Source organism: Trichomycterus rosablanca, chromosome 25 (genome assembly GCF_030014385.1).
Source record: "Trichomycterus rosablanca isolate fTriRos1 chromosome 25, fTriRos1.hap1, whole genome shotgun sequence".
Lineage (NCBI taxonomy): Eukaryota > Metazoa > Chordata > Actinopteri > Siluriformes > Trichomycteridae > Trichomycterus > Trichomycterus rosablanca.
This window is the reverse complement of record NC_086012.1, coordinates 6,720,881-6,740,172: the sequence shown is the minus strand read 5'-3', so window position 1 is coordinate 6,740,172 and position 19,292 is coordinate 6,720,881. Positions and strand designations below refer to the sequence as shown.

Genomic DNA, 19,292 nt, shown 5'->3' with positions numbered 1-19,292 from the left:
GTCTTATCAAAATTTGCGTTTCACGATTTTTGTTAATTTTTATAAATCTTTGATTCATTACTGTACCCTTGATGGAGGACTTTTAATTTGAAACGTGGTTGTAGTAAGTAGTGCAGGTGACTAGTTAACTACTACAACCTTTGTCTTATCAAAATTTGCGTTTCACGATTTTTGTTAATTTTTCATAAAACTTTGACTGATTACTGTACCCTTGGTGGGGGACTTTTATTTTGTACTGTGGTTGTAGTAAGTAGTATAGGTGACTAGTTAACTACTACAACCTTTGTCTTATCAAAATTTGCGTTTCACGATTTTTGTTAATTTTTTTTACATTTTGTTTAATTACTGCACAAATGCTAGGGGACTTTTATGTTGTATTGTGGTTGTAGTAAGTAGTGCAGGTGACTAGTTAACTACTACAACCTTTGTCTTATTAAAATTTGCGTTTCACGTTTTTTGTTAATTTTCATAAAACTTTGACTGATTACTGTACCCTTGGTGGGGGACTTTTATTTTGTACTGTGGTTGTAGTGAGTAGTATAGGTGACTAGTTAACTACTACAACCTTTGTCTTATCAAAATTTGCGTTTCACGATTTTTGTTAATTTTTATAAAACTTTGATTCATTACTGTACCCTTGCTGGAGGACTTTTAATTTGAAACGTGGTTGTAGTAAGTAGTGCAGGTGACTAGTTAACTACTACAACCTTCGTCTTATCAAAATTTGCGTTTCACGATTTTTGTTAATTTTTCTAAAACTTTGACTGATTACTGTACCCTTGGTGGGGGACTTTTATTTTGTACTGTGGTTGTAGTAAGTAGTGCAGGTGACTAGTTAACTACTACAACCTTTGTCTTATCAAAATTTGCGTTTCACGTTTTTTGTTAATTTTCATAAAACTTTGACTGATTACTGTACCCTTGGTGGGGGACTTTTATTTTGTACTGTGGTTGTAGTAAGTAGTATAGGTGACTAGTTAACTACTACAACCTTTGTCTTTTCACAGATGTGCGTTTCTCGATTTTTGTTAATTTTTTTTTTAATTTTTTGATTACCTATTATGCTGTGGGATTTTTTATTAATATTGTGGTTGTAGTAACTAGTACAGGTGACTAGTTAACTACAACAACCTTTGTCTTTTTTAAACGTGTGTTACTTGATTTTTGTTAATTTTTTAAAAACTTTTGTAATGCACCCAAACTGGGGGACTTTTAGTTATTATTGTGGTTGTAGTAACTAGTACAGGAGACTAGTTAAGTATTTCAACCTCAAAATTATTTGCGTTTCTCGATGTTTACTGTAACCATACTGTAGGATTTAACACAGTTATATTAGATGGTACACGCCACTGGGTAATAACGACACCTCGGCACTTTATAGACGCTCCCTTAGCACTTCCTTAGCATTTCAGCGCGGATGCACCTCACATTTACCAAATAACGTTAAATAAAATTTAACAGAAAAACCTTTTTAAACAAAATTAATTGTAGTTTGTTACTTGTTTACTGAGGTATCAGGTCGTGCAATTAATTAGTTTTTGGATGTTTATTAGCCGAGAACGAGCCGAAAGAAAGTCGAATGTCAGGCGAATGTCCAATATAAAACTAACTTTACCACGGTATCTGAAATCACATGATCATTTGGAGCTGGGAGGGGGTTTTCAGTCCTCATCTACAGTTAGTTGTTGTCTCTGTCTGCACCAGTTATCTTTAACATCGTTGTGAGAGCGAGCATATCATACGGTAAGCTTCATTTATTTATTCACTTTTATTCTCTTAGCAGCATATTATAGTTTATAATGTAACCCAGCTGAGCCATGACTATGTTTGATATAAATGACTGTTTATACAATTAATTACAACCCAAAATGAGAAAAAGTTGAGACAGCATGTAAAATGCAAATAATAAAACATCTTACATCTTACAGGATGAACCTGAGATGTTTCATGTTTAATCTGCTCAATTTCATTTTATTTATTAATAAACATCCATTCCTGCATTTCAGACCTGCAACACATTCCAAAGCATTTACCACTTTGTAATGTTGACATTTCTTTTCACCACACCTAAAAGATGTTTTGGCACTGTGGAGACCAAGTGATTTAGTGTTTCGGGTTTTATTTTGTCTTCCTAAAAAAATGCATGGACATTCCTGGAAAAGATGACAGCACATGTTGCTTTAAGATCTCAATGTACTTTTCTGCATTAATGCCGCCATCACAGAAGTGTAAATTACTTTTGCCAAGGGCACTGACACAACCCCATACCATGACACACCCTGGCTTTTGGACTTGTTGCTGATAACAGTCTGGATGGTCTTTTTCGTCTTTGTTCCGGAGCACACGGCGTCTATTTTTTCCAAAAAAAGACCTGGAATGCTGATTCATCTGACCACAATACATGTCTCCACTGTGTGATGGTCCATCCTAGATGCCTCTGAGCCCCAAGAAGTCAAAGCCGCTTCTGGACATGGTTACCATAAGGCTTCTTTTTTGCACAGTAAAGTTTTAAGTGGCATTTGTGCATGTAACTTGATGCAGTGCCGTCTGAGGGATCAAAGATCACAGGCGTTCAGCTTAAGCTTGCTTCCTTGGCCTTTACACACTGAAATTCCTCCTGATTTCTTGAATGGTTTAATGATATTATGCACTGTAGAGGGAGAGATACGCAAATCCCTTTCTTTGAGGTTCATTGTTTTTAAACATCTCAATCATTTTCTTACGCATTTGTTGACAAACTGGAGATCCTCTGATCATCTGTGCTCATCAAAGTCTTTCCTGGATGCTGCTTTTGTACCAAACTATGATTACAATAACCTGTTTGGAATCACATCATTATTTAGGTTTTTCACCTCATTACTAGCCCTAAATTTCCCCCGTCCCAACTTTTTTTGGAATGTGTTGCAGGCCTGAAATGCAGGAATGGAGGTTTATTAACAAATGAAATGAATTTGAGCAGATAAAACACTGCATTTTTATTTTATTTACATTTTCCATACTGTCCCAACTTTCTTTTATTTGGGGGTTGTATTTTTATATTAATTTTTAACTGTTTTTAATTGTATTTCAGAAATTTTGTATATTATATTGTGTTATTTTTAGTGTGTAAGTGTCAAAAGTAGCCCCATTATTTTACATTAACCTACAATAACAGGTTTTTCATATAAAGTATATGTTTTTCTTTGTGCATATGCTGGGCTGGAACAAACAGGAAACACACCACCACATACTGTTGCCACAAACTTGAGAGGATGTAAATTTTTTATGTAGTTTAATTTTATGAACTGTTAGCAATAAATAATGTTAAATAATAAATAGTTTAGATAATTGATAAAAGATCATTCTTTTATTCATTTTACTGTACTGAATTATGTCACCCATGTAAAGAACAATTTGTAACTTACTTTTATTAACTGACAAAAATTCAATCTTTCCAGGCCCAGAAAGCACCATGTGTAGTCCAATGGCGGCGCCTATTTGTTTGGTGGAAAATGTGAATGGTTCACTGCTTGTGAGTGACAGTGCCATAAAATATCTGTGTGGGATCAGCCAGCCGGTGGTGGTGGTGTCTGTAGTAGGGCTTTACCGCACTGGAAAGTCTTACCTAATGAACCGACTTGCAGGAAAAGAAAGAGGTGAGTGTGTGTGTGTGCGTGCGTGCGTGCGTGCGTGTGCTTGAACTTCAGACTATTGACTGATGATGATGTTGATGATAAAGGTTACTGTGATGTTTTAGGATTTGCTTTGGGCAGCACCATTGAATCAAAGACTAAAGGTATTTGGATGTGGTGTGTCCCTCACCCTGTCAACCCTAACCACACCTTGGTGCTTCTGGATACAGAGGGACTGGGGGACATTGACAAGGTATAAACATCTCTGTACAAAAAATAATAATAGTATCTCTATCTCTATGTCTACCACACAATTTAAGTATTATTGTTGGGTGCATAACCTACAGTCATAAGTTTCCACAGTTTCCATGTCAACAAACTATACAATTAACTTTTAAGTCCACAGCTGTAACATCCTCCCTGGTCTTCCCTATAGTGTTGCCATCTTCATTGTGATGCACCACCTGGGTTTTGTTTTGCTTTTCTACCTATTCTCATGCCCTATTTTTTGCTTATTCTTTGCATGTTGTCCCCCATCATCTTATTAGTTTGAGTATTTTATCCTGTGTGTTTTACAACCCCAAATCAGAAAAAAGTTGGGACAGCATGGAAAATGCAAAAAAAAAAAAAAAAAAAAAACTGAGTTTCTTACATTTATTTTGACTTTTATTTGATTGCAGACAGTATGAACCTGAGATATTTCATGTTTTATCTGCTCAACTTTATTTCATTTATTAATAAACATCCATTCCTGCATTTCAGGTCTGCAACACATTCCAAAAAAAGTTGGTACAGTAAAGCATTTACCTCTTTGTAATGTTGCTACTCCTTTTCACCACACATATAAGACGCTTTGGCACTGAGGAGACCAAGTGATTTAGTGTTTTAGCTTTTATTTTGTCTCATTCTTCCTGCAAACACGTCTTAAGATGTGCAACAGTACGGGGTCATTGCTCTTTGGTCCAAAAAAGACCTGGAATGCTGATTCATCTAACCACAATACATGTTTTCACAGTGTGATGGTCCATCCTAGATGCCTCAGAGCCCAGAGAAGTTGACGCCGCTTCTGTACATGGTTCTTTTTTGCACAGTAAAGTTTTAAGTGGCATTTGAAATGTATATTAACAGAGGTATATTAACAAATGAAATTAAGTTGAGCAGATAAAACATGAAATATCTTGTGTTCAAACTGTCTGAAATCAAATAAATTAAGTAAATGTAAGGAACACTCCATTTTTGTCCCAACTTTTTCTGATTTAGGGTTGTATTTGTTTCTGGCTGAGCAATGCAATATTGATATGCGTGCCCACTGCTTTTCTGGTTCTAACCTTACCTGTTTATTTTCTGACCTTGCTATGAATTATGACTTTGACTCGCTGCTGATTTTTAAGTGGACAAGTAGATCCAAACCATGCCTGCAAATGCACCCCATTAATGTATATAGTTTTACTTTTGAATAAATACTTCCCACAGTATAAATACACATAACAGCAATGGTTTGTTATGTTTTAGGGTGACTCTAAAAATGATGCCTGGATCTTCTGTCTGGCTGTTCTTCTCAGCAGCACTTTGGTCTACAACAGCCGTGGAACTATCGACAACCAAGCACTGGAGAATTTACAGTATGCTTCCTTACAAAATATTATTATACAAAAATATATACACATCATATATTTATTTCTTATCAAAAAACATCACCTTTCTTATTCAATTGTTATTTCTGACACATTGCAGCTATGTCACTGAGCTTGCAGAACAGATTAAGATCAAATCACCTGCATCTGCACAAGCTGAGGATGAGGATGAGGAAGACTTCCAGTTTGTGCGGTTCTTTCCTAATTTTATCTGGACAGTACGAGACTTTGTTCTGGACCTAGTGATTGAAAACAAGGGTCAAGTGAGTGAGGACGAGTACTTAGATTTTGCGCTTCAGCTGAAGAAAGGTATTGATTACATTATTTACTGAAATTCATAGTGAGCTTGTGTGTACTAATGATAATAACCAGACTGTTGGTAACGGCGCATGACGTAATGTTAACCCAGCCATTGAGGGGACATGTATCAGTGCACTCTTAGTGCTGGTCCCAAGCCTGTCCATTTTATCAGCTCCACTTATCACATAGAAGCACTTTGTAGTTCTACAATTACTGACTGTAGTCCATCTGTTTCTCTACATACTTTTCTAGCCTGCTTTCACCCTGTTCTTCAATGGTCAGGACCCCCACAGGACCACCACAGAGCAGGTATTACTTAGGTGGTGGATCATTATCAGCACTGCAGTGACACTGACATGGTGGTGGTGTGTAAGTGTGTGTTGTGCTGATGGAGTTTTTAAATACCGTGTCCACTCACTGTCCACTCTATTAGACACTCCTACCTAGTTGGTCCACCTTGTAGATGTAAAGTCAGAGACGATCGCTCATCTATTGCTGCTGTTTGAGGTCATCTTCTAGACCTTCATCAGTGGTCACAGGATGCTTGGTTGGTGGACTATTCTCAGTCCAGCAGTGACAGTGCTGTGTCTTATCCACTCATACCAGCACAACACACACTAACACACCACCACCATGTCAGTGTCACTGCAGTGCTGAGAATGATCCACCACCCAAATAATACCTGCTCTGTGGGGGTCCTGACCATTGAAGAACAGCATGAAAGGGGGCTAACAAAGCATGTAGAGAATTAGATGGACTACAGTCAGTAATTGTAGAACTACAAAGTGCTTCTATATGGTAAGTGGAGCTGATAAAATAGACAGTGAGTGTAGAAACAAGGAGGTGGTTTTAATGTTATGGCTGATCGGTGTATTGTCTTTGTTCTGTCTTAATTAGCATTTCAAACAATGTTTTAACTTTATGGAGTTAACATTTTGTATTTTAGGTGTGGTAGTAACTATGTGTGCTGATGTTCAGATCTTTTTGTGACACAGGCAATACGAAAAAAATCATCAACTACAATCTTCCAAGACAGTGTATTCGAAACTATTTTCCAACCCGGAAATGTTTCGTTTTTCCTTTACCTGCCTCCCAGGACAAAATGACTCGCCTTGAGAGCCTAAGTGAAAATGATATATGGCCTGATTTTCTTAAAGTGACACAGCATTTCTGTGACCATGTCTTTACTGTAAGTAAAGTCAAAACACTAAAAGGAGGACAAAGAATCACTGGCAGGAGTAAGTGCTCTATTTACTGTCTCTATTTACCCCTTCTAGATCTAGATTACACACACAAGAGATAGTTACCTATTAAAAATAGGCACATTACCTACATACAGTGTATCACAAAAGTGAGTACACCCCTCACATTTCTGCAGATATTTAAGTATATCTTTTCATGGGACAACACTGACAAAATGACACTTTGACACAATGAAAAGTAGTCTGTGTGCAGCTTATATAACAGTGTAAATTTATTCTTCCCTCAAAATAACTCGATATACAGCCATTAATGTCTAAACCACCGGCAACAAAAGTGAGTACACCCCTTAGTGAAAGTTCCTGAAGTGTCAATATTTTGTGTGGCCACCATTATTTCCCAGAACTGCCTTAACTCTCCTGGGCATGGAGTTTACCAGAGCTTCACAGGTTGCCACTGGAATGCTTTTCCACTCCTCCATGACGACATCACGGAGCTGGCGGATATTCGAGACTTTGCGCTCCTCCACCTTCCGCTTGAGGATGCCCCAAAGATGTTCTATTGGGTTTAGGTCTGGAGACATGCTTGGCCAGTCCATCACCTTTACCCTCAGCCTCTTCAATAAAGCAGTGGTCGTCTTAGAGGTGTGTTTGGGGTCATTATCATGCTGGAACACTGCCCTGCGAACCAGTTTCCGGAGGGAGGGGATCATGCTCTGCTTCAGTATTTCACAGTACATATTGGAGTTCATGTGTCCCTCAATGAAATGTAACTCCCCAACACCTGCTGCACTCATGCAGCCCCAGACCATGGCATTCCCACCACCATGCTTGACTGTAGGCATGACACACTTATCTTTGTACTCCTCACCTGATTGCCGCCACACATGCTTGAGACCATCTGAACCAAACAAATTAATCTTGGTCTCATCAGACCATAGGACATGGTTCCAGTAATCCATGTCCTTTGTTGACATGTCTTCAGAAAACTGTTTGCGGGCTTTCTTGTGTAGAGACTTCAGAAGAGGCTTCCTTCTGGGGTGACAGCCATGCAGACCAATTTGATGTAGTGTGCGGCGTATGGTCTGAGCACTGACAGGCTGACCCCCCACCTTTTCAATCTCTGCAGCAATGCTGACAGCACTCCTGCGCCTATCTTTCAAAGACAGCAGTTGCATGTGACGCTGAGCACGTGCACTCAGCTTCTTTGGACGACCAACGCGAGGTCTGTTCTGAGTGGACCCTGCTCTTTTAAAACGCTGGATGATCTTGGCCACTGTGCTGCAGCTCAGTTTCAGGGTGTTGGCAATCTTCTTGTAGCCTTGGCCATCTTCATGTAGCGCAACAATTCGTCTTTTAAGATCCTCAGAGAGTTCTTTGCCATGAGGTGCCATGTTGGAACTTTCAGTGACCAGTATGAGAGAGTGTGAGAGCTGTACTACTAAATTGAACACAACTGCTCCCTATGCACACCTGAGACCTAGTAACACTAACAAATCACATGACATTTTGGAGGGAAAATGACAAGCAGTGCTCAATTTGGACATTTAGGGGTGCAGTCTCTTAGGGGTGTACTCACTTTTGTTGCTGGTGGTTTAGACATTAATGGCTGTATATTGAGTTATTTTGAGGGAAGAATAAATTTACACTGTTATATAAGCTGCACACAGACTACTTTTCATTGTGTCAAAGTGTCATTTTGTCAGTGTTGTCCCATGAAAAGATATACTTAAATATCTGCAGAAATGTGAGGGGTGTACTCATTTTTGTGATACACTGTATATAATTGTATGTTTTTTGTATATCTAGGCTGAGGATGTGTTGGAAACTTTTCTTAATGAGAAACGCACAGAAGCAGACATAATTCTCCAGACTGACACCAAACTGACCGAACATGAGAAAAAGGTGGAAGGTAAGCAACAGATACTTCCACTCTCACTAATTAATTCAACTTTAACACAATTCAAATCAACTCAAGAAAGAATTTGGGCAAAAATGAGGAACTAAACTATGCATAAGCTATACTGCCAAATCAGTAATGTAACTAAGAGATTTTAAGGTTTGATACCTTGTTGCTTTTAAAAGTTTTGTGTACTTTAGTAAACCACAGGGCTATATCACTGGGACCTTTATGCTTTAAATAGGAGGGAAAGGGCCTGGTTCTCACATCATCCATGTAAATTGGTCAGACTCTGCACTAAATTAAGATAAAGTCTAAGTCTGGTACAATGCTAGTTCAGCACAGACATCTCAGGAGGGAGGTGAACACTGTATGTAAAGTTATAAAGCAGAACACTCACTGCTTCTGGATCACCTAGTTCATTATATCAGATTATTAGAATGCATGTAAATGTAACTACTACACTGATCAACCATAACATTAAAACCACCTCCTTGTTTCTACACTCACTATCCATTTTATCAGCTCCACTTACCACATAGAAACACTTTGTAGTTCTACAATTACTGACTGTAGTCCATCAGTTTCTCTGCATGCCTTGTTAGCCCCCTTTCATGCTGTTCTTCAATGGTCAGGACTCCCCCAGGACCACCACAGAGCAGGTATTATTTAGGTGGTGGATCATTCTCAGCACTGCAGTGACACTGACATGGTGGTGGTGTATTAGTGTGTGTTGTGCTGGTATGAGTGGTTTTTAAATACTCCACTCACTGTCCACTCTATTAGACACTCCTACCTAGTTGGTCCACCTTGTAGATGTAAAGTCAGAGACGATCGCTCATCTATTGCTGCTGTTTGAGTCGGTCATCTTCTAGACCTTCATCAGTGGTTACAGGAAGCTTCCTATGGGGTACTGTTGGCTGGATATATTTTTGGTTAATGGACTATTCTCAGTCCAGCTGTGACAGTGAGGTGTTTAAAAACTCCAGCAGTGCTGGCATGTCTTATCCACTCATACCAGCACAACACACACTAACACACCACCACCATGTCAGTGTCACTGCAGTGCTGAGAATGACCCACCACCTAAATTATACCTGCTCTGTGGTGGTCCTGGGAGAGTCCTGACCATTGAATATTAACATGAAAGGGGGCAAACAAAGCATGCAGAGAAACAGATGGACTACAGTCAGTAATTGTAGAACTACAAAGTGCTCCTGTATGGTAAAGTGAAGCTGATAAAATAGACAGTGAGTGTAGAAACAAGAAGGTGGTTTTAATGTTATGGCTGATCTGTGTATTCTTTTTCTTTTCATCATTCAGTCACAGGAAAACAGTAAAACTTTGGACTTCAGCTTCACAAATTTTGTTCTAACAAATCTTTTCTTTAATTATGCCCGACAGAGGAAAAAAAAGAAAAAGCTCTGTTAGAGCAGAAGTGTAAAGCTGAACAGCAAAGAAAACAGGAGCTAGAACAAATTATGGTGGCGGAGAAAACGCAACATGCGGAACGACTGCAGCAGCTCCAGGAAAAATTCGAGGAGGAGAAGGTTCTTCAGCAGCAGGAGCTGGAGAAAGCTGTGGAGAGGAAAGTATGTGAGCAGAAAGAACTCATGAAGAAAGGCTTTGATGAAAAGGCAGAGTTTTTGAGTCAGGAGGTTGACCAGCTTAAAAAAGAAAAGGAGAAACTTTCTGGCAGTGGTGTTATGGATTATGTCAAGTCTGCTGTGGGCGTTGCCAAAGATGTATTGTCCACATACTTCCAGTACAAATTAGTAAAGAAGGGTATACCATTTCCTATATTCTAAGTAAACCAAGACCATGTACGTGTTACTTACAATGGTAGAGCACTTCCAATAACAGCTTCACAGATCTTGCATGTACATTTAAACTTTTCCACATTGTTTTTTCTTCTGATTTTATAATACGTCCTAACTTGTCTCACTTTAAAAATTACTGGGCATGAGTAACCCAATTTAAGTCAAACTGGTAACCTGGCACTGTGTTCAATATATACATTGTACTTGTTTATTAAAGGCTTTCAATTAGAGCAACTTAAAACTGTGTTCGACTGCAATACAAGCAATAGCTCAAAAGCTCAACAGTGACCTTCCAATCACTAATCCAGTACTGTACCTTATCCATTGTGCTGCCAATGTCCAGAAAAACAAGCCCAGCATTTATTAATGATTGTTATTAATAAATGAAATTGTTGGGCTAAAAACATCAAGACAAGTTTTCAAGAGTTGTTTTTACTTTAATTAATCAAAATTTTATTCATAATTATTCTTTAAAAAACATAATGATTAGCATATTTCTGTCAGCAAGCTAACATAATTGTCAATTTGTAGGTCGAGCAAACTTTAACTGGATAAAAACGCCTGCCAATTGCAAAAATGTGTTACAAAATAAAAGCAATATAACTATGTGTGGTTAATTTATAAATGTAGTTTTAAAAGGTTAAATGTTTGTTTGTTTATTAGGATTTTAACGTCATGTTTTACACTTTTGGTTACATTCATGACAGGAATGGTAGTCATTCATTACACAAGATTCATCAGTTCTCAATATTATATCAAACACAGTCATGGACAATTTAGTATCGTCAATTCACCTCACTTGCATGTCTTTGGACTGTGGGAGGAAACCGGAGCACCCGGAGTAAACCCACGCAGACACAGGGAGAACATGCAAACTCCACACAGAATGGACCCGGACCGCCCCACCTGGGGTTCGAACCCAGGACCTTTTTGCTGTGAGGTGACAGTGCTACCCACTAAGCCACCGTGCCGCCCTCAAAAGGTTAAATGAAGTTAAATATAAGGAGAATGTAGTTATATGTATAGCTATTAAAAATCATTACATTGGGATTTTCCGCTTGCACACCAGCACTGAGTTTCTGAACTCCCTAGTTCGAAAGTCGGTGTTGCCACCGGTCGGCTGGGCATCATCTAACGGGCATAATTGGCCACCGTATCTGCAGGGTCGGGGCCAGACTATGTGTGGGTGGGCGGGTGGGTCTTCATACGCTGTGTAAGGACCCTGATTGGCGGAAGAGACGCCTGTGCAGAATGCAGGGGCGAGAAGAGGAGGGCTGTGCATGTGTCGGAAGAGGCGTGAACGGCGACGTGCTCTCCTCGGATGCAATCTGGTATCTCTCAGCAGCGGAAGACAAAATTGAGTCGCTAAATCAGGAGGAAAATGGGGAGAAAATGCAGTAAAAAAAAAAAACAATTACATGGTCAGAACTTGTTACAACCCCTTACATTTTTGATAATGTGTGACATTTGTGAACCATCCTGACTGTAACATACACCGATCAGCCATAACATTAAAACCACCTACTTGTTTCTACACACATTGTCCATTTTATCACAATTACTGACTGTAGTCCATCTGTTTCTCTGCATATGTTTTAACCCTTTAACATTCTGCACAACATTTTGGTAGAGCACATTTTGAGTCACTATATATCTCCTTAAAAAAGGTGTTGAACTTAACCCAACTTGACTCTGCCACCTCTTCCAGTCAGTAGAGGTGCTGTATGTTAGGTTAAAAAAATCCACTAGAGGTCACTGTGTCTTTTAATAGTATGACCTTTTCAGTTATCCTTGGAAAAAAATTTAAAATATATAGTCACTGTAATTATTATGATGTACTTAATGTTATTCATTAAGGCTTTTGATAAAGGAAATTAGACCAAAGTAATTTTACAATTTTATCAAATAACAAAAAATATATTAATGTTATTTGGAATATAATAATTACAGTGACTATATATTTTTAGTTCTTATATATAAGTAGTCAAATTTAGATATTTGCGTAAATTATATCTGATATTCAGTATACTAACATATTACTAGACATATTACATATATTAAACTAATCAAAGTAAACAGTTTGTAACATTTTTGTGTTTTATTTTATAAATAATATATGGACTCTAAAACATTATATGGTTCAGGATGGTTCTGGCCCTCATACCAGAAAATCCTCAACACTCTAATGTTGAGCAAATAGAGGATCCTTATTATCTGCCCATGCAAGCAGAAGAGTCTAGGGAAACATGTTTTATATCCATGGATGAAGAGGAGACTGCCTTAACAAGCTCATCTTCTAAACCACCGCCCCTAAGACGAGCAAAAGTAAAAACTCCCTAAAACACCAGTGACCCTACTTCACCCCTAGGCCTAAACAAATTTGACGATGCAAAGATTGCCGTTCTTTGTCCAGCACTTTATTTTTGCATATCAGCATATGGAAAGCATTGATCTTTCTGACATGCTGGTGCACATGTACAAGACCTCTGCCAGGTCAGGAGATGGTACTTTCCCCTGTTTGGATATATCCCTGACCTGTGTGTCTCAAATTGTTTAAAAGTCACAAAATTTTAAGTTAGCATGTTATTTTAATTGTTTTTTTCTATTTATGGTATGGGTTCTGATTTTACCATGAAGTGCAATCTCAACAGTTTGGTAGATGTTTATATTTCAAAAAATCTTGCTTTTTTCTTGGTGAGGACATTAAATTACAAAAAAAGAATATGCTGTACAAATATTACACCATAACACAAAAATCTATTACAGTCTGCCTAGGAGTTATCTGCTAAAAACTGCATTCTACTAGCTATTTTGTGTCAATTTTAAGACTTAATATTTATACGATGCATTAGTGCTACATTATCTGCTGTATAGTAGTGTTTCTGAAGTTCAATTAGCTGTTAAAAAAATTATTATATGTTAGTCTATTTCCTTTGAGTTTGGATTTACTGTTTACTTATTGTTTAGCTGTATACATTACAAACATGAGCACTTTTTGCTAGTGTATTATTACAATTTTTTTCCTTTCGTAAAAAAAAAAAAATTATTATTACTTTAAACGATGCAAAGATTAATTTGTTCTTTTAGAGCATTTGGGTGTCATGTCATGATGTTTTATCATTTCTTTTTATGATCTTTACCTCTGGTTTTGTATCATAAGTAAGAATTTGGTGTTCAAGTACATAGACAGAAAAAGTAAGAAGACCAAACATAACTAAAGCTGAACTAGTTACCTAAATCTGTTGATGCATGCTCAATAATCCAGGTACACAAATCCACAAAGTTGAATCAGTTCATCTGGACACAAGTTTGTTGTAGAGATACGTTTCGTCACTCAATCCGAATGACTTCTTCAGCCTTCAGTCCAGACTGAAAAAGTCATTCGGATTGAGTGACGAAACGTATCTCTACAACAAACTTGTGTCCAGATGAACTGATTCAACTTTGTGGATAGTTACCTAAATAAAATGAATAATCAGAAACGATGCAGGTGCCAGAAATGTGAATTATTTCAAACACATCATATTCAGCAGTAATTCATTATTTTGTGTTTATTAAAGCAAAACAAATTCCTCCTGTTTACATAACATTCATGTAACAGCTATACCATCTGTAAAATAATAAAGAAACTATGGCAACGGCATTAAACTAAGCTACATTTAAACTAAACTCACCCAGCAACTTACATTTTAAATCATCACAGAAAATCAGACTGCAGATTAACTTTACTTGACATCCTAGAGGCTGAAATATTTGTGTATATGTGCATGCAGAAAAAGGCAGGGTCAGGTAAGCAAGTGGTTTCAGTGCTTTTATAATTTCCCATGTAATTGTACACTGATCAGCCATAACATTAAAACTACCTCCTTGTTTCTACAATGACTGTTCATTTTATCAGCTCCACTTACCATATAGGAGCACTTTGTAGGTCTACAATTACTGACTGTAGTCCATCTATTTCTCTGCATGCTTTTTAGTCCTTTAGCCCCCTTTTACTCTGTTCATCAATGATCAGAACCCCCACAGGACCACCACAGAACAGGTATTATTTAGGTGGTGGACCATTCTCAGCACTGCAGTGGCACTGACATGGTGGTGGTGTGTTAGTGTGTGTTGTGCTGGTATGAGTGGATCAGACACAGCAGCGCTGCTGGAGTTTTTAAATACCATGTCCACTCACTGTCCACTCTATTAGACACTCCTACCTAGTTGGTCCACCTTGTAGATGTGAAGTCAGAGACGATTGCTCATCTATTGCTGCTGTTTGAGTTGGTCATCTTCTAGACCTTCATCATTGGTTTTAATGTTATGCCTGATTGGTGTACTTAATGCTGTTTAAGAAATGGGCACTTAGGTGGCACAGTGGTAAAATCACATTTACACCGTTTAAACAGCACCAGCCTGACCCCTAAAGGTACACAGACAAGTATGCAAACAGTAAACACACATAGCTGAGTTCTTATAGCTAATGCCTAGTTCACACTACACGATTTTTGCCCTGATTTTCGCTCGGCGACTGGTCGGCGATTGATTTTCCGGGTCGGGAGTGTTAGGTTTTTCAGAACATTAAACATAAATTCAATATGGGAAGTTTTACGGCATTTTCCAAGTTTTACGACATCCAGGCCGCATGGTCTTTTGTCCAACATGGCGCCGGCTAGGCTCCCTCTCTGACTCCCACCGAGGGGGGGGAAGGCGGAGCCCGGGGCTTTTTAGCACATTTCATTGGCTCCAACAGCAGCAGCGGGGGAGGAGCCTAGACTAGTTTAAAAGGACGGCGGGAACAGAAGCTAAGGGTTCTTGCTCTTGTGGTTATGTGTCTAGACTGCAGGAGGAAGAAGCGCTGATCAGCTTAGCGCTGATATATATTCACAGATCATTTTTACACTTAATAAAGTGTTTTAAAGAGTACTTTCTGGACTTCCCGATTGCTTTCTTCAGGACCTTTTGAACTAAAAGATTCATCCTTAACAAATGGTAGCAGAGGATGGTTCAAGAGACCTGAAATAGCAGCAAAATCGATTCAGCTGATCAAGGTAAGACCTGGAATTCTGAAAATCTTTTGTACTCAGTACAAGGCGCGCGCCTACTTAAGGTAAACAGACGTTCTCTGTATATATATTAGCTGCATCTATTATTTAGCGTACTGAGTGTGAAAGTGAATCTCAGAATCCGTAAGTGTCTGATTAAATTACTAAAGTATCGTTAGATAGTTTAAAACTGTGAATATATGCCGAAGCTAAAAATGTATGTGTCCTGATTGCTGAATTTGAACCAGACCGGTTAATATAAATGGTAAAGGGCGCCATGTGTTCGACAGCGGCTGGGCCCGGAACACAATTGAAGGGAAAGGACGCTTGTCTGTTTTGGTAACGAAGCGAACCTAATTCGAGTGTAATAAATTCTAACGAATTCGTCTGTTTTGGTAACGGAATTCGGGTAATTTGATTGTTAATCTCAAAGGAGTCTGGCTGTTTTGGAAACGGGACTCGGCTAGTTCGTCTGTTTCGGTAACGGAATTAGCCAAATTCGATCGTTCTAAATTCTAACTAGCCTGTCTGTTTTGGGAACGGGGCTGGAGTAATTTGTTTATTCTAAATTCTAAATTCGGTTCGATAAATAGTACATCAGGAGTTTGTTTGTCAGTGTTTCTGTGTGTATTTGTATGTAACCTTTTGTTTGTCCGCCATCTGGCACACGTGGTTCCTTTGTCCGCCGGCGCCATTTTAGCTCTGGGTTGCAGCGTGGTTTCTTTTGTTCGGCGGCCATTTTGGACCAGAGAGCGCAGCGTGGTTTTCTGTCTATCCGCCATTTTGGCTCTTGAGAACGCAGCGTGCTTTCCCGTCTATCCGCCATTTTGTTTTCTGTCTGTCCGCCATTTTGGCTCTTGGGAACGCAGCGTGGCTTCCCGTCTATCGGCCATTTTGGCTCTATGTGCGCGGCTTGCCGTATCTCTTGTCCATCGGCTATCTTTGTCTTTGTACGCCTGGATTGGGTAAGTGCTGCAGTTAATTTTATAATCAAATTTATTTTTATAATCTTAAGATAACTGTGAGTTAAGACAAGTATTTGTTATGGTACCTTACTAAGTGTGTTTTAAGGTAGGTAGCGTTCTTCAACTTTAAGGTGCTTAAACTACGAAAGGGGGCACTTAGAGTAGAATTCATCCATGCATGAAAAGTATTACCCCTCTCCACTGAGAGGAGTAAGACATTTTCACAAATAGTTAAGGAAAATCTCCTTAATCAGAGTGGTTATAGTGGATAAGATTAAAATTTTTGACTAACCCAGCGCTTGTTAATCGTGTTAGGAGCTTTGCACGTATTGTTGAGAGATTGTTTTTTTGTTTTTTTGTGTGGGGCAATGCTGGACAATAATTCGACATCAATATGTCGCAAGTGGAGAATGTTTCAATAGCGGGGATATGATTTTAAACAAATTCGATCAATACACATACATACACGAAGCCAGTGCTTAGTGTTACCGCTCTGATCACACTGGTTACTGTAACAGTAGTTTTTAAAGCACATCACACAGACTGTAATTTTACTTTTATTTGAGTATGTTTTGTATTAGTAATTGCTACATTTTAAATAACATCTGTTACTGAGCAATATAAAAACGGTAAAGAAATCGCGGCTGGGAAACTGCTGCAGTGAAAATTACGACGGGGAGTCGTTTCGTTTGCTTTTAAAGAGCCGTTTATTCGCATAACGACTCCCGGAAGAGTCGATTCCTTTGTTTCGGTTAGAAGAGCCGGTTCATAGATTCGAATCATTTTACGACACATCGCTAGTGGTTATACAGTTTGAAAAAGTTTTATGTCATTTGAAATGAAGCATTACACATCCCTAACTGTTAAGTGTTGCATCAACATGTTTCTTCTATTGCATTTGAGTTAAGGACAACGTTTCTTCTATTGCATTTGAATTAAAAACTACTGTTGAGGTTTGTATCCACTCCTGTTTACATTACACAGAGGAGACCCCCTACTGTTTACTCGGTGAGTACATTTTAAATGAGTTACTTTCTACTTTTTGCTTGAGTAGATTTTCAGAGTAGTAACTTTACTTGTAATTAAGTAAAGATTTATTAAAGTAATAGTACTTTTACTTGAATACACTTTTTGGTACTCTTTCCACCTCTGATTAAGACATGTGTTTATATATTAGATTATATATTGTCAAAGCTTGTGTTTAATTGAGAGTGATGTCGTGTTTTTTCTCTGTGTACAAATGCTGAATACAAGTAAAAGGTAAAAGCTAATATGTTACTGTTTCTAAAATATTGTGTAGTTGTAAAGAGTGAGATTTCATAGACTGTTGCAGGGTTCAGAAGTTTACAGGATACAAGATCAACAAAGCCAAACTGCAGATATGCCGACCTGTCGTGACATTTCTAAGATGGAGGGTTTCCAGCAAGGGTCAATATCTGACTGCTGACACCAGAGGTTGCATCCTGAATCACCCGAAGCCAACTACCGTGAGTCACCTTCTGTCTTTTCTTGGCTTGACAGGTTATTCCAGGAACTACATCCCTAATTACTCAGGCTTGGTTGCACCTTTGAGGGCTGAAATTACCAGGTTAGGTCAAAGAAACATAACAACCTAAGTAGAGTGGGCCAAGCCCCTTGAGGCTGCTTTTATTGAATTAAAACAGCAACTGACCTTAGCCAGTGACCTACAACAACCGAAATACTCTGACCCTTTCTATTTGGATGTTTCTGAAAAGAATGGCATTATAAATGCAGTTTTTTTTCAGAAAAGGGGGGAGTGGAGAGCTGTACCCTTGTACCATAGCTCAAACAGCACATTTGGTCATGTCATCCTCTTATTGTCAATACAAGTCATGGTGTGACTGCATTTTTGATTTCCACAGCCTTTACCCTGTCAAGAGCGAGAAAAGACAGAATCAATAGTATTCTCACTCAACCTCATATCTCATACACTACAGGGAAGATGGTGAACATCAGGACTATATTACTCTATCTATTTTTTCTGGGCCTGATAGGAATCCTGAATTGGAAATGTTTGTGAAAGGATTTGCATCCAGAGATGCTGCAACAGACAGGAAACAAGTGGGCTTAGTTAAAATTTTAGCAAATGATACTTTGTGTCATTGTCCCTCCTATTCAATTTATTGGCTTAAACTGTTGAACTACATGCTCTAATAACAGCCTCTAGACTGGCTGAAAGCAAAACTGCTTACATATTTATGAACTAAAAACTTTCATATATGGAATCGAACAATTGGTTGTATTTGGTGGGAGAGTGTCTTGTTTTGACTAATTTAAATTTGGAAATCGCCCACCATACCTTGTTGCACAACTTGTGGATGCAATTCTGTTGCCCAAACAGAGAGCCATTTTGTAAATTGTGCATATTCTAAAGTTTTGTTCCAATTTTACAGGACAATGCCAGAGGTGAAACGGCCGACAAAGCTGTTGTACACCTTCCACTGCTCACTAACGACATTATTTGTTTACAGGTCCAGTTAACACCAGACTTTGATTGAACTAACTTTAAAATTCTGTGCTTTCCAACAGGATAAAAGTAGACAGTTAACTAAGCGGAACTATTTAAGTAGAGTTTAATGTGATTCAAGAAAGCCAAAGTGGATTAAAGCGCTGGTGATGATGAGCATGAGGGATTGGCTGACTAGGAGCAGGAGATGGTCATGTGAGAGTCTGTTGGATTGTGGGAAATGGAGTCTGTATTGTTAGAAGCAGGAGGTGTGTTAGTACCAGTGACCAAAAGTTGGGGTAAAAATCTGAATGAATAAATAATATAAGTCAGGGGTTTGTAGGACTGATGGAAGTTGATATAGCA

At 38.5% G+C, this 19,292-nt stretch overlaps 2 protein-coding genes across 2 annotated transcripts in view; one reads left to right on the top strand and one right to left on the bottom strand.

The window, feature by feature from the left end:
- Positions 1–3,768: 3,768 nt before the first annotated feature.
- Positions 3,769–10,595, top strand: LOC134302206 (guanylate-binding protein 4-like). The gene is made up of 7 exons (XM_062987240.1): positions 3,769–3,864; positions 5,124–5,233; positions 5,346–5,554; positions 6,541–6,787; positions 6,829–6,847; positions 8,554–8,656; positions 10,049–10,595. The coding sequence occupies exons 1-7, from the start codon at positions 3,784–3,786 to the stop codon at positions 10,450–10,452; spliced, it is 1,173 nt and encodes a 390-aa protein (XP_062843310.1). The 5' UTR covers positions 3,769–3,783; the 3' UTR covers positions 10,453–10,595.
- Positions 10,596–16,647: 6,052 nt separating this feature from the next.
- LOC134302205 (guanylate-binding protein 1-like) overlaps positions 16,648–19,292 on the bottom strand; it is a 30,227-nt gene continuing 27,582 nt past the window's right edge. The window contains exon 11 of the mRNA XM_062987239.1: positions 16,648–16,660. Coding sequence (XP_062843309.1) covers positions 16,648–16,660 — 13 coding nt within the window. The remainder of the gene's footprint in view (positions 16,661–19,292) is intronic.